Source organism: Protobothrops mucrosquamatus, unplaced genomic scaffold, assembly GCF_001527695.2.
Source record: "Protobothrops mucrosquamatus isolate PMUCROS unplaced genomic scaffold, P.Mucros_1.0 scaffold622, whole genome shotgun sequence".
NCBI lineage: Eukaryota > Metazoa > Chordata > Lepidosauria > Squamata > Viperidae > Protobothrops > Protobothrops mucrosquamatus.
This window is the reverse complement of record NW_015386918.1, coordinates 733,856-749,095: the sequence shown is the minus strand read 5'-3', so window position 1 is coordinate 749,095 and position 15,240 is coordinate 733,856. Positions and strand designations below refer to the sequence as shown.

Sequence of the window (15,240 nt, the reverse complement as noted above, 5' to 3'; positions counted from 1 at the left end):
TCTCACCTACATCGTCCATATAGGACGACTCGGGAACTCAACTCCTACCCCGGGCAGCTCACCTATCCCCTTATGCCCAGGGGAAAGGTATCAAGCCGTTTGACAGCTGATGCTAGCTGTCAAACCGGCTTTTACGCGAAACAGGCGGGAGGCAGCAAACAGCTGCGACCGACGAAGACGCCTGCCACCGGAAGTCTCGGCATGATTGAAGGCTATTAGCACTGGACAGATGCTTGGAAATGTTGGAGAATTTATAGGCAAATTATTTATCTGTATATTAAAAATATTTTATATATTTGGTTATAATTGAGCTGTATCACATATAAAAGAACAAAAAATATTTTAAAACAAAGTAATATGCATTCTGAGTTTCAACTTGCATGCTCATTGTTAAAAAGCACATTTGGACATAGCTTTATTTTGTGTCAAAGGTAGCAATATCCATATTTTTATTTTTATAAATAGTTATCTAGTTCTCCACTTAAAATTCAGTAGGAATTAGTGGGATCTGATAGTTGCCTGGCAAAAGAAAGTTATGCTTGAACAGAAAATTAGAAACAACTGCTTAAATATGCAACTTCTAGAGAGCACTGAAACTTTTTTTTGTGAAATCACCAGCTCCCTATACCAAGATAACAAAGTAAATGTTTTCAAATGCTAAAGACTGGAAAGATAGTGAAACCAGTTGAATGAAAAGTTATAGCCAAATTTTAAAAGAATTACTCCAGCATTAAGCCCAATATAGTCTCAATTCTTGCAGAGATTTACCCATTTTCTTTCATAACAGTCTCCCTTCATTAAAACAATTTGAAGTTTTAAAAATTATATTGTCAGTTGGAAGTTTGCAAATTACATTTAGGAGATAAAAAGATAATACATTGGAAATCTAGTAAATCCCCTGATATTTTACTTGACAGTACAGAGTTAAAATATCCATTGCTATATGAGGTACTTGGGCTGTGAAAATACATTAATTTTTTATATTAAAGTGGTAAGAAATGCTGACATGGACACTGCAAGTGCTGACTGAGTAGACTTTCAGACTATTTTTCTTTACTGAAGGAACTAATATTTACAGTTTATAGCTTTATTTCTGGCTGGTCTGAAAAAAATTAGTCCAAGATCCCCAATTGTACAAAACTATATTTGATATTGGTAGGATGCTATGAAAAGCTGAAATGTGTACCATGTTTAATTAGGAAAATTAAATAAATTTAATAAATAAATAAAAATAATTATAAAATTATTATAATTATAAAAAATTATAAAAATATCTGAGTGCTATACTTTTAAAAAATTAAACTAAATGGATAATTTTATAATAAAGATCCATACAAGCAGATTATAGAAAACATATTTTCAAGAATCAACAAAAGAAAAAACAATGAATTCTTTAATTGACATCCAGTTGTATTGGGTAAGCAATCCTTTTGAGCTGAGAATATATTTAGAATTTGGGAGCATATAGTGATAGGCACACTCACAAAATGATCACTTTGGGAGAGTTTCCTGTTCACAAAATATTTGCTGGTTAGTCACAAATTGTTTTCCAAATTGTGGGTCTCTAAGACACTTTACTTTTTTATGGGGGCAAAATCAATAAATATGCTAGATGCTTTTGCTTTGCTTTGCTGAAGGTCAACTTCTTTTATATATTTTTTAATAAAGAGTGTTTACAGATAGTCCTCGAGTTACGAATGTAATGGAGCCTGCCCATTCCATTCATAACTTGAAAACTCATGGGAGTGAATCTCGTACCTTGAACGAGATCACTCCCTGCTTGTTAAGATGCATGCGGCTCATTAAGTGCACATGAGGTATCTCAGGGTGGGGAAGGCCATGGAAAGCCTAGTGATGGAACAGGCCCCCAAGGCTTCCCTGGCAAATTAAGATAGCTCATGCATCCCCCTCCCTGCTGCGCCGGACTCACTTACCTTTCAAAAATTCTCTTTGCTGCGGTTTCTTTCTCTTTGAGGGAGAGGAGAGTCGGCTTGGAAATGCTTTTCGCACCAATAATGGAAGCTCCTGGGTGCCATAATATTGCGCAAGTTCAAACATAAATTCTCTGCAAAAGAGATCATGGCCCCTGGAAGCTTCCATTCTGGGGGGGTTGCTTCTTTTGCATGCCTATGGGGCAGAGTGTGGAATTGGAGTCAGCTGGGCGCAGGAATCAATGCTGTCCATGGCCCAGCTGTGCTGCTCACTTGCGTGTAGCGACCTTAGTTTGAGGGCAGGAACAAAGCCTTCAACTGAGCAGGAAGCATCATGGGGCAAATCCCTTTGCACCTGTATCCGAGCTGCTGCTGTCATAATGTGTTTACTGATTACTAGCAACATTGTCTTGGAATCAATTACTCTGAACTTGATGTGTCCCTCCAGTTAATCACAATTACAGCCATTAGTTTTACAGCATCTCCAGTTAATTATAGGGTGATAATGTATAACAATGTCAAATTGCTAGATGGTGTTTCCTGGATAATTCATGTATTTGTAAAAAACATGGGATAGAATACTGAACCAGTGGGACCCCCACACTGGAATTTCCATGACTCAAGTGCTCCCCTCACATGACCACTGATTATAACAGCAACTCCATCTCAAACTTTTAAGGCAGTCCAGAATGATACCATGGTCATGATGATGAATACTGAGAAATCTAACAGAACAAGAGAGTCATATTCCCCTGAGATCCTAACAAAGATCATCTACCAGACTGACCAATACTAAAATCCTGACTGATAATTAGGATATTCGGTTTCTTTAAAAAAGTGAAACATTAGATAGGGTGAGAGTTTTCAACAAGGATTAGGTCCAGGAAAGGCTTAAGAGAGAAAAGGTTGCACTGCTTTCTCTTTCAAAGCAGACAGAAGCATTAATGATTTCCCTGATTCAGCTATTTACACCCTGCCTACACACCCAAAGGAGCAAGGAATGGCATAGATCAAGCTCATGGGTAGCAGAGTTCAAGCTATAGAGAACCTTCAATACTTCCATGGGTTTCACAGACTCAAAAGAATCCCTGATTTTATACAGATACTACCAAAATAGTTTACCATCCAAAAGTGAGCAAATTCATCTGGTTTGCCTGCAGAGCTTTGGCCTACTTATCCTTTCTCAAAAATAACTGTGAAGATGTATGTGTATTGTCTTCAGTATATTTTGGATTCTAAAAAAAAATAAATTGAATGTTTAGGTATTTTAAGTGTGTATCTTCTGGTTACTAGTTTAGGCTTGAATACATTTAGAGAATTGATTTTTATTTTATTCTTACAAGTACAATCAATTTTTATTGTTTATATGTATTTTACTGATATTTATTGGAAAAGGAAAAGATTTATCTTATTCTTTGCCACCCAAAGGTCTTTAAGGTCTATTTTAATGCTATTGTAGTAAGAAAAAATAGTCCTGAAAGTCATCATGCATTCCTTTAGAATGTTTTCTTGGGCTTTTATTATTTAAGAATGCAGAATAGTGTAAACTTCTTTTTTCTCTCTTTATTTAGGTAACTGATCAGTCTGTTAAAGCATTTGCTGAACATTGTCCTGAGTTACAGTATGTTGGGTTTATGGGCTGTTCTGTTACATCTAAAGGAGTGATACATCTTACCAATGTAAGTATATTAACTAGGTGTTATTTACTGATATTTCTAAACAGATGGACACTTGCTAGATGCATCAACACTGATTAAATTACATATTAAGGAATAAGTTAGGAACAGGGATCAGTCTTGTAATGGACGGAAGCTCTTGCAAGAATACTTAAAAACTATGGTTTTAATAATTCAAAGGACACATATAGGCTGTAGAATCCTTCCCATAAACTTAGAAACAAATTTCTTTTCGTAGTCTTTTCTATTTAGTAGTGGAGCTTGTTTTGTTCAGGTCTCTTTCAAATAAACATATTTCTTCTTTAGCGCTCCCTTTCCTTGTCAATCACATCAGCTTAGATGATAATAATAGTGATATGTTAAATTTATATGCTGATTCCCAGCAGAGTCATCAGCGTATTATGATGTTAGAGATCTATGTTCATTACAGATAGTTCTCAACTTACAACTGTACTAGAGTCTGGAATTTCTTTCTAATTTAAGATGGTCATAAGGCAAGGCATTCACGTCACCAGATTCAGTTTTATGATTTTTTTTGCAGCAGTTATTAAGTGAATGCCATAGTCATTAAGCAGATGCCAGGGTCACTAGTGTATTCCTATGGTTGTTTTTTGCTGGAACAATGTAAAGTTGAGCCAATTGCCAAGCACCCAAAATGCGATCATGTGACTGTGAGGTGTGTGCAGCTGTTGGAATCTTGAACTGGGTCATAAGTAGCTTTTGGGGGTCCATCATAAGTTCGACCAATCATAAGTGACTGGTTGTAAATCAAGGACTACTTGTGTTTAATGTTTATAGTGAATCAGATTTGCCACTTTCATTTTTTTAAAATCTGTTTGTGAATTGCTATTAAATTTTTTGCTCTGCTTTTTGCCCTTCTGTCAACTTTAAAATAAATAATTTGATATAATTAGGAAACTTCTCCCCAAGATCTAGATTTTTCATCCATATTTTTTTAATGAATGTTTCTGATACTTATCTATGCAGGGTTTCATTGTTTACCTCCCTTCATTATGAGACCTTTCTGTTTGTTCCCATTCTCTTCTTTTTCAGCCCAGTATAATTTACTGGATTCTTGTAGGGTTAAAATGAGGAAGAATGCCATCCTGAGCTCCAGACAAAAGGTGAAATATAAATGTAATTAGTGAATAAATCTTGTTTTCCACAGCAGAGATAATACCAGTTGTAATTTCCCTGATTCACTTTTTAAAAAGTAGTTACATTATATTGGCCACTTGCTAATCCTCTAAAACAGAGACTAATGTTAAAGATATATTACAAGAGGGACATTTTCATTTTTTACTTCTTCAAGAACAGTTGAAGAATATTGTATTTTTGGTTTATTAATTTGGAGCTTAAGATGTGTCACCATAGTTTGCCTCAGCTCTTCAGAATTGCTTCCTAAACCATCCACTAAGGCAGAGGTCCCCAACCTTTTGGGCACCAGGGACTGATTATGTGGAGAAAGGTTTCACCGCAGCCTGGAGGGTGCACGGTTTTGTGTGTTGCCTGCATCCTGTGGATGGGGCTTTGCTTGTTTGTGCTGACCGGTTGCTGGCATGCTGCAGCCTGGTATTGGTCCACGGACGGGGGACTGGGGACCCTTGCACTAAGGCATAGGCTCTGTTATGTATTTTCTGTTATATAAGAAAAGGCAGTGTTAGTCCTTGTGTTGTATTATAATTTTGTAATGTTGTACGCTTTTATTCTATAACTGTATTTTTTTCTACATTCTTCTGACCATTTTTGCAATAGGGAAGGGCTCAGAGATCTCTCTTATTCTTACTCTTTGTGCTGCAAACCAAATAGTAACAAGTTCACAGAAAAATAATGACTTTCTAATCAGTTGCTTCTACGGTCTAATGAGGAACAGAAAGTTGCATTGGGTGAGGGAATGGCTCTAGCAGTGTCAGTCAACAGGGAGGGGGAATCCAATCCAGGAAGATCAGAACGGTGTACGAATAGAAAAAAGTGGATGAGGGAAGAAGGGGGAGAACCAGATTGGCAAAGCTGTAGGTTGCTGCTACACTAACAAAGGTCAGCCTTTATCTGTAATCATTTGTAAATGGAAGATAAGAAAAATCAGACTATCTAGGACTAGAAGTATCCTGAATCTTGCTAGAAATAAAACTTTTCAGCTCATGTTCAACCTGGTCATCAAAATAAACTTAAGATTAGAACTCTCCCATTTCAAATTCCAGCAACTCTGACAAGGAAAGCGTAGTGTAAAATTATTCAGAATAATAATGTATTGTATTACATCATTAGATTACCTTTTAAACTACTGCAATGTTATATTTTTTTGTGCCAAATGAGCAGTTTTAATCTTGGTGTTTAGCTCCATTTTTACTTGTTTCCATAAACTAATTCTTTGGTTTTTGCTAATAATGTGACTTTGAAACTTGACCATTAATTATAGCATTAGTAGGCAACCTGAATAATACTAAAGGTCACAGTTAGAATTTAAATTATATGGACAAGGTTGTAAGTGAAAAGTAGGAAAAGCTGAATCAAAGGCAGAGCACTGAAGTGTCCATCTCTTATAAAGGGGTAAAATCTTTATAGTCCAGTAATAAGCATAGACAATTAAAAATAGAAACAATCTATAAATTAAATATGTTTCCAATAGAAGCAAATATTTGTAACTCAGAGCTTAACTGTGAATCCTTAGTAGTCTTCAAAAGCACTAAGGATTCCACGATTAAACGTAGTAGCTTTCAAATTCATTTCTATTTACCAAAACTGAAATAACTTTCATGTATTTTAAAACCAGTGGAAATGCTTTGTTGTTCTGGGAAAATCTCAGTTATATTATATTCTTCATGTAAAATTTGATTATGTATTTTGAGGGTAAAGGTTGAAGGATGAAGATTATGTATTTATTTAGTTCAGATATTTAAAAGGATATCATTTCAGTAGCTGCTTTTTAAATTTTTTATAGGGTTTGTGCTTATAAATATTAGTATCTATTTTATTCATTTATTTTTCAAATTTTTTGAACTGCCATCTCTCAGACAAGGCAGTGTACAAAAAAATGTTAAAATATAAAAACAGCATACAAGAACTTTTTTGTGCGGCTGCTGATAAAAACAGGATCGCCAACATCCGATAACCGATATAGCACAAGAAGAAGAAGAAGATACAAGAATTAAAAATTTAGAATTTAAAGATGCTTGAACCATGTTAAAAATTAGTCAAAAGGCAAATGGGACCAATGAGGCCCATGGCTGCATTATCCCTGTTGGTTCCCCACACAAGGCTGTAGAGCCATGTTTAACTCCTTTTCAGAAGGCCAGGGCAATGGAGGCCTATCTCACCTCCAGAGGGAGAATATTCCATAGGGCACTGATGATGGCAGAGAAGATTTTCTTCCTAGACCCTGCCAATCAGAATTCTGTAACCGATGGTGTCTATAACATACTTTCCCTGCCTGATTGGGTGGGATGGTTTGATGTATTGGAATGAAGATGGTTCCATAGGTAGCCTGGCCCCATGCTGTGTAGCTCTATTGCCTTCTCTTGGTCACCTTTTTGATAGTTATCAATTTTTCCAAGCATCAAGATCTTCTCTAGTGATTCTTTGCTTCACATTATATGTCCAAAATATCTGAGATTTAGCTTCATTATTAGCATCACAGTTCAAAGACATTATTTTTCTTCATTCAGCCTTTTTGATCATCTAGCCTTTTTACACTACAAGTAGGAAAACTGGTCTTGACTTACATAATCATATTTTTTCCCAAAATATTGGAATAGCAGAATTGGCCTTTGACTATCTTCTTTTGCCTTCAACAAGAATTTCCTTAATTCTGCTCTGCTTTCAGATACTAAAGTGGCATCATCAGCATAACCGAGGTTGTTAATGTTTTTCTCAGCAATTTTAATTCTAATTTCTATTACTTCTAATTTATCATTAGAAGTTTGACATTTCCTCCCATTGAAAACCTTGCTGTATCAGAGATTTTCCACAGACTTGAGGAACCTTTCATCCATGGGAGATAAATACTGAAAAAAAAATTGTTTTAAAAAACCAGGATGTTATATAATTACTGCTTGTTATGCTGTTAATATTTACATTAATAAATATGTTTATATTCAATTATAATTATTGGCAAACAGGAACTTTGGAATTGTTTATAATACAAGTACAAAATAATTTTATTTTCAGTTGGAATGAAATTTTTTGAACTTTGAATTATTCTCAACAAAAAAGAGAATTAAATTATAATGGGAGGTAGAACATTGCATATAAGAATAAGAATAATTAAGTATGCTTATATTTTACTGTCTGTTTTATTTATCTTAACAGCTAAGAAACCTTTCCAGCTTGGACTTACGTCATATCACAGAACTGGATAATGAAACTGTGATGGAGATAGTAAAAAAATGCAGAAACCTTACCTCTCTTAATCTGTGTCTGAATTGGATCATAAATGACAGGTAACTTTTTTTATAGAAAAGTGAAGTGAATCCACAATATTAGTAATTACTAATAATTGATAATTTTCAGCAGATAGGGCAAACTGAATAATAGGTAGTTTTCTACTTATGACTGTTGACTGTTCACAATTACAGTGGGACTGAAAAAGTGACTAAAGCTCTGTTGTCTTTGGGAAGTGTTTTGCTGCTTGGCTGCAACTAGGAGACAAAACAGCTGGGTGAACTACAGTATGTGTTTCTGTGACTGCTTGCCACATACAAGGTGCAGAGCAGGGCAGCCCAAAAGACATAAAATGGGGGAGGGGAGAAATAGGCAGGTAAGGGCTGTTGGAGGCCTTACTGAGGTTTGGGGATGGGAAGGACGAAGTCCAGAATGGCTTCGATTTTAACGACCCCAATTCTTGGTTAACAGTTGCAATGAGAAATGTCTGTCATAAATTGATGTAGTCATGTAATATCTAGCTTCATGACAGCAACAACTTATGATAGAAATTATCCCAATTGTCATAGGTTGAGGTCTACCTATAAAAGACTACTGAAGGATTTGTTAGTTTAGTGTAGCTATTTAAGTATATTTTGTTATTTTTTAAAAAATTATATGCTCACCTAAAATATAGTGTATATATATACTATAGCATATATATAAACCTGATTCTACATTTATTGGTTCATTAGGCTCACTTTTAAAAATGTGATTCTATTCCATTTATTTATTTTACAAAATTAAAAAATAAAAAGTAATGTATCTTTTCCCTTGAATATTTTGAAAGCATTTTATATATAATGCTGACTAAGTATAATTATTGTAAAAACAACATAAATTGTTTTTCCATTCATAGAAGCAACTAATTATATGAAAAAATATGTTAGAAGCCTGAGGAAGAAGTGCGAATAGAACTTTACTATCTCATTCCTTCTAGTATTAGTGAATTGCTACTCCGCTCGTATCAAGATTCAGTATTATTGAAATTGAGGTTTTGACATGACAAACATATATATCATGTTTGCATACTAAAAGGAATACATTAAATTTTTCCTTTTGCACAGATAAGGCAATTTGTGGGTATTACAAGGAAAAGAAGAAAGGATGAAAAATATTTTAGTAAAATAAATATATTTATATATTCTGGTGAGGAGAATGTAAAGCTAAAACAGGATGGAGAAAAGAGCATATATTTGGTACTTGGAAGGTGAAGGGAAGATATCTACTTTTAAGGGCCAAGAACCAATTGTAAAGGGCACCTTCAAATACAGTTTTCTTTCCTGGAATTACAACTTAATAAATAATAAGATGCTAATTATTCTGTAACTATTTTTGAGTGTCAGATTTTAGTCTGATCTTAATAAGTTTAACAACCTTGAGCTCTTGGCTAAATTTAAAAAAAGTTTCTGTAATGACACAATCCTAAAAACAAATTTTAATTGGTTTGAATAAAATGGGATATACATCAGAGTAAAAGTGCATAGTGCTGTATAGTAGGGCCTTGCAGAGATCTATTTCAAAGGGCCAAATGTGGATATTTGTGTATTATCATTTGGGATCACTTTAATATAGTTGCATCTTTTTGGGAAGTTTCATGGGTGCTTTCTTTGGCTTAGACGTGATTCTGGAAGAACTTGCATTTGGTTAAAGGTATTCTGATAAGTATTACAGATAGTCCTTGCATAACAACCAGTTGAATTAAGATGGACTTAAAAAAATTAGTTATGACCTGCCCTCAAACTTAAGACTGTTGTACTTGCGCGCACACACACACACACACACACACACACACACACACACACACACGTGATTTCATTTCAAGCATTTAGAATAAATAGCCCCATGGTAAGATAGGAGGTAAATAGATTTAACAAATAAAAATACATTTGGCAACTGCTCACATTTATGACTGGTTGCAGTGTCCTATGGTCGTTTGTCAATGATTTGTGATGTTTTTACCATTTTCCATCAGAAAATGCCAAAAGAAAATCCCATTGGATAGGCTGAATTTGCACCACAACCATGTGGTTTGCTTAACAGCCATGTGATTTATTTAATGACCATGGTGTCTTGCTTGATGACCATCATAAAAATGGTTGTAAAATTGAGTCAGATCACATGATGACCAGAATGAATTATGATAAAAATTTCAAGCTCAGTTGTAGTCATACGTCGAAGACTATCTGTACATGAATGTCCTTTCTTCTATCCTGAGTTATATATTGCCCTTTGAATCAGAATATTGGTACTACACATTAAGAATATATTTGTAGTAGCTTGCAGAAATATTTTTAAAAGATCAGTAATTCAAGATACAGAAGTAGAAGATGAAGAATTTACATTTAATCTGAGAATATTCAAATAAAAATCAATTAAGGAACAAATTTTTATTTGATCTGCTGAAAATTAACAAGTACAGTGGGATTAACCTATTGAATATTGGACAGAAAAATGTCTAATTATAATTGTAATGACCTAGGACATGAAGTCCTTCTTCTCTGGGAGTTATAATGCACGGTAAGACAATTGCATAGTAATTTGTCTTAAGATTAATAGAAGAATATATTTTTCCTCTTTGATTCTATATAGCCACTTTCTAAAAGATATTTTGTTAGATCAAATTATGAAATTAAAATGGTAAAAGATTTTCTGCTTTAAAGTAGGTCCCTTTTGCCTTGGCTTAAGTATGTTGGCTTAGCAATTTTGGGGTTTTGACATGGAAATATTATATGGTTAGTCCTTGTTATCCATGATTTATTATACACTGTTTTGTACATACAGTTCAGACCTTGTTATTTGCAATGAAGGTTTTCATGTATCAAAGGCTTTACCTTGTTTTTATATTATTTTATGAATGCACAGTGCAATAACACTAATCCGTCTTGAGATATGAATATCTGTGCGTCCTGTAGTTTTGTCTCCCTGTGAAGCACTAAAGTTAGAAATAAGTCAACAGTTTATATCCATTATCTATAAAATTAGAATTTATGTTGCAGGTATAATTATCCGGGTAATTAGAAACAAATGGCTTTCTCTAAGGTATTAAACAGCTTCATGAATAATAATAATAATAAGGTATTATACCAATTCAGGGAATAATAATAACAAAAAGTTACTAAACTGGTTAATGAAAAGAAACATGGAATATGTATTTTGGTAACAGGGCTTAGGCATCAGAATAGAGTAACATTGTACAGAAATGGATCATAAGAATTTTGTTTTGAAGATCAAACAATGGTCTGTATGACATTTGTTTTAAATGACTTGGGATTTTAGATAAGGAAACAAGAAAGCAAAAGGATTCCAGATTCAGCAGAGTTCCAAACAGAGATTCAGAGGAAACATCTGCCTGCTATAAGTACATTAACTTTATGCTGGCACTCATTATATGACAGTATGTGTTTACCTCATTTGAAGTTTATTAAGTTTAATTATGGTAGGAATAATTATAGGAAACAAACCATGTTTAGTTGAAGTTTCCAATGGAAATGGTGTATTAATGTGAAGAAACAAAACTGTAATGCTTTGTAGCAACTTTAGCTATTAATAGGTGTCGTGTTATGCTTTATCAAAATAACAAATTACACTATGGGTTACTGTGATGTATAAAATATTGATTTAGTCAGAATAAAGTTCTGGGTAATCTAGATCAAATTACTAACACAGTACTGTACTAATACTGAATTTGCCTTCTCTAAGAATGAGATTTGAGGTGGCAAGGGGGTTATAACCATGACACCATGGACATATCCCAGATCACCAAGATCCTGACATGGGATAGTGTTCGTACATCAGATCTGGTATTTCAGTTGGAATAGTGGCTGTATGATCTGAAATCGGAGGAGCTCTTGGTGTCTTCCTTATCATGTTAGAACATGATTTTCATGGGATTCTCTAATGCCACTATCCACTGCAGCGAGGCTACACTTATTGTACTTGTCCACCTCCAGTGACTGAATGGACCTGGGTGGTTTCTGAGGGAGCTGGTAATTGTTCCTGGTAGTTTGTTGCATGGTCCAACTGAAACCTTGGCTGCTGCTTGGAATAAGGGAGTGGCAGAGGCATTTGATCAGATTCCATTCATGCGGTCTTTTCTCTCTCAGGGATTGGGTTGAGAACTACATATATGTATTAGAATTGTAAATATATACATACCGGATACACACACACAGATTCATGAACAGTAACTGATTTGTTTCACTAAAGACTATAATTATAGTTCCAGTAAAATGTATCCATACTTATTTTCCTAGAATTTCCTAGAATGTTAGCTGAAATATTTACCCAGAACATGACTTTGTTATAAAGTATTATTTTCCTACTGTGAACTATATCAACTATCAATCAGTGAAATTTAATGGTGAACCTGTTGATAATTAAGTGAAGGATTGGCAAGCAGGGTTTATTGGTATCTCTTTGAGTCTTTATATACATGCTATAAAACGTTGTGTGAGATATTGGTATAAGCAGAGAAACTACTTGATTTTATTATTGTCATGAATATTTGAATAAGATTTTCTTGCCTTTATTTCTCATAGGCTTTGTGATGTTTTTTTCAGAAATTTGGGCCCTACATTTCTGCTTAAGTGGTATCACTTTGAGTACTTTTGCATTAACTGCTGTATAAAAGCAATATGCTGTATAAAAACCAGATTATATCGGTAGAGAAACTTCTGTTTTAGCACAAAGAAAACCAGTATTCGTCACAATAGGTACTGTTGAACTACATGGAGGCTCTTTTATCAATAAATCAGCTGAATTTTGGAAATGCTTGGCTTATTTAAATATTGAATGATGGGGACTAGGGTTATTTCAATAAAGTCTCTGAAACGGTTAATTTTTCTCTGCATCAGAGTACATAACCTTTCTATTTCATTTTTAACTATTTTAATTAGTACTTTATAAGCATGTTGAGATAAAATATATTTAAATGATTGTGCATTTATTATAATCTGACCAATTGTTGAATGACATTTAGGTTTTAGTTCAAAATGATGCTGTCCTGAAGATGAATATACTGAGAATAAGTCCTTTAGGACAGCAGTATATGAATTAGCACAAAACAAGCTAATCCACAGTATATTATATTCTATAATGTTCTTCCACCAGAGAGAGATCCTTGAGGTGTTCATCACCCACCCATCCCTTTCATGCCTGGTACATATTATAATTTTGGAACCATTCAGAACAGAAATCTCCTACCTTGGCAACTTTAAGATTTGTGGACTTCAACTCTCATGCTGGCTGGGGAATTCTGGGAGCTAAAGTCCACAAGTCTTAAAGTTGCCAAGATTGCCAAGGGTTGGAGACCTATGATATAGAACAAATATAAGGATTCTAGAATAAAAAGAAGCAACCATTGCATTCGTGGGATAATATAATTAAATAAAATAATAAAACTAGTAAAAGCTGGAAAATACAGTGTAATGAGCATAATTTGATAAAACCCACATAGAGCTAACAGTCCAAAAGATAATTGGCGTATGGAAGGAAATTGGAATAAATACCATGTTACGGCTTATTACTAAGAATAACCAGGTATGCTGGGGTGTAAGTCCAGGAATGGGGTATGAGCCTAAATACTTTAATTTTAAATTTTAAAATCTGTAGCTATAAACTCAAAGGAATAAAGAAGAAGAGTTTTTAGAGATACCTAAATCTAAATCAGAATATTGTTGTATAACAGTATGTGTATTCATATTCATGGAGGGCAAAGGAGGTTTGTAACTAACACGGGCGCCTTCATACCTTTTGGCTGCCTACTCCAGATCAGAAGCACTCATGTTTCCTTGGGTCTCTGACAACTCACTGCGACCAACTAACTACCACCAACTCACCACTGCCAATTCATCGCAGGACAGCTTGACATGGCCAACTCATTGCGAGGACAACTCGCCATGGAAGGTGGGTGGGTGAGCAGTGGACAGAGCACAGGGTGTATTGAGTGGGTGGATGGGCAGAGTGTGTAGTGAGAGGATGAACTATGTGGGTAGCAGGAGGGAGAGCCAGGTGGACTAGGAAGTAGTGGACAAAGTGTGCAGGGTGCGGTGGGCAAGTGAGCGGGTGGGTGGACAGAGCATGTGGCAAGACAGTGGATCACACTGGCAGCCAGAGGCAGTGGGTGAGTGAGTGGTGAGCAGAGCAAGTGAGGTACGGCAAGAAGATGGACCGCATTGTCAGCAGCAGCAGTAGTTGGAGCCATAGATCGTGTGCACCATGCAGCTGCAGCGGCTTGCCTGCCTACCGGCCAGCTGGTATTCAATATAAGTTAATGTAGGGCATGACAAGGCAGCACCCAGAGTGCCTCATCCTGCCTGGTGCTTCTTATGAGACCATGGCGATGCCAGCACTGCTTATTCCCACTGCGGACTCAGTGACCCCCTGCTGCTATTGCCACCCTGAGCTCCATGCAGAAAAGACCAGAGGTGGTGGAGGTGGCCGGGGCAGCCAGTGGGTGGGGGTTGCTGGCATCATCCTTGTCTTGTCAGAGGAAAGCAAGCAAACAAAATAGTAGGGCAAAGAAGAAAAGGCATGCTTTGTGAGGGAAATAAGCAGAACAAAATTTTCCCTGCAGCAAGTTGGTTGCGCCGAGTTGTTCCATTCCCTATTTCCTTTGGGTTTTAATACCTCTAGTAACTCCTCCAAGATTGGAGTCTTTTAAACTTCCTCTTGTATTTTTTTTTTGTTTCAAATGAAAGTTTTCCAATTTTTGAATTTATAATTTTTAAATTATTTTTAGAGATTCATGGCTTTATTTAAAAGTCATTTTATCCTTACCTTTAAAGTCTAATTTCCTCAAGGAGGAACAATTGTTTAGAAGAAAACAGCCTGTTTTTCGGTATTCTTGATCAAATGTTTCTATTCTACAGTATTAAGAAATATTCTTTGCATGTGTCTAAATAAATACAAAGTTCCTTTGCATGTCTCTATTTACATATGTGGATACACGTGCACACTATAGATATACTTTTCCCTGGCACTTTGTATTAACTGCTGTATGAAGTCTGAAACCAAGAATCTAGTTTAATATATTTGTTTAATAAATTCACCAAAGAAATATATATATATATATATATATATATATATATATCTGGAGAAGAACTAGATGTAGTAGACCGTTACATATACCTTGGCCAATGGATTTCAATGGAAAGTGATACAATAAAGGAAATTAAGTGGCATGTTAAATGTGAGTGGCAGGCATTTGCTAA

The 15,240-nt window shown here is 35.2% G+C and overlaps 1 protein-coding gene across 1 annotated transcript in view; it reads left to right on the top strand.

Annotated features, from left to right (window-relative positions):
• Window positions 1–15,240, top strand: part of FBXL17 (F-box and leucine rich repeat protein 17) — a 129,132-nt gene that overhangs the window by 36,982 nt on the left and 76,910 nt on the right. Inside the window, exons 5-6 of the mRNA XM_015817686.2 lie at window positions 3,503–3,610; window positions 7,916–8,046. Of these exons, the coding sequence (XP_015673172.2) occupies window positions 3,503–3,610; window positions 7,916–8,046 (239 nt within the window). The remainder of the gene's footprint in view (window positions 1–3,502; window positions 3,611–7,915; window positions 8,047–15,240) is intronic.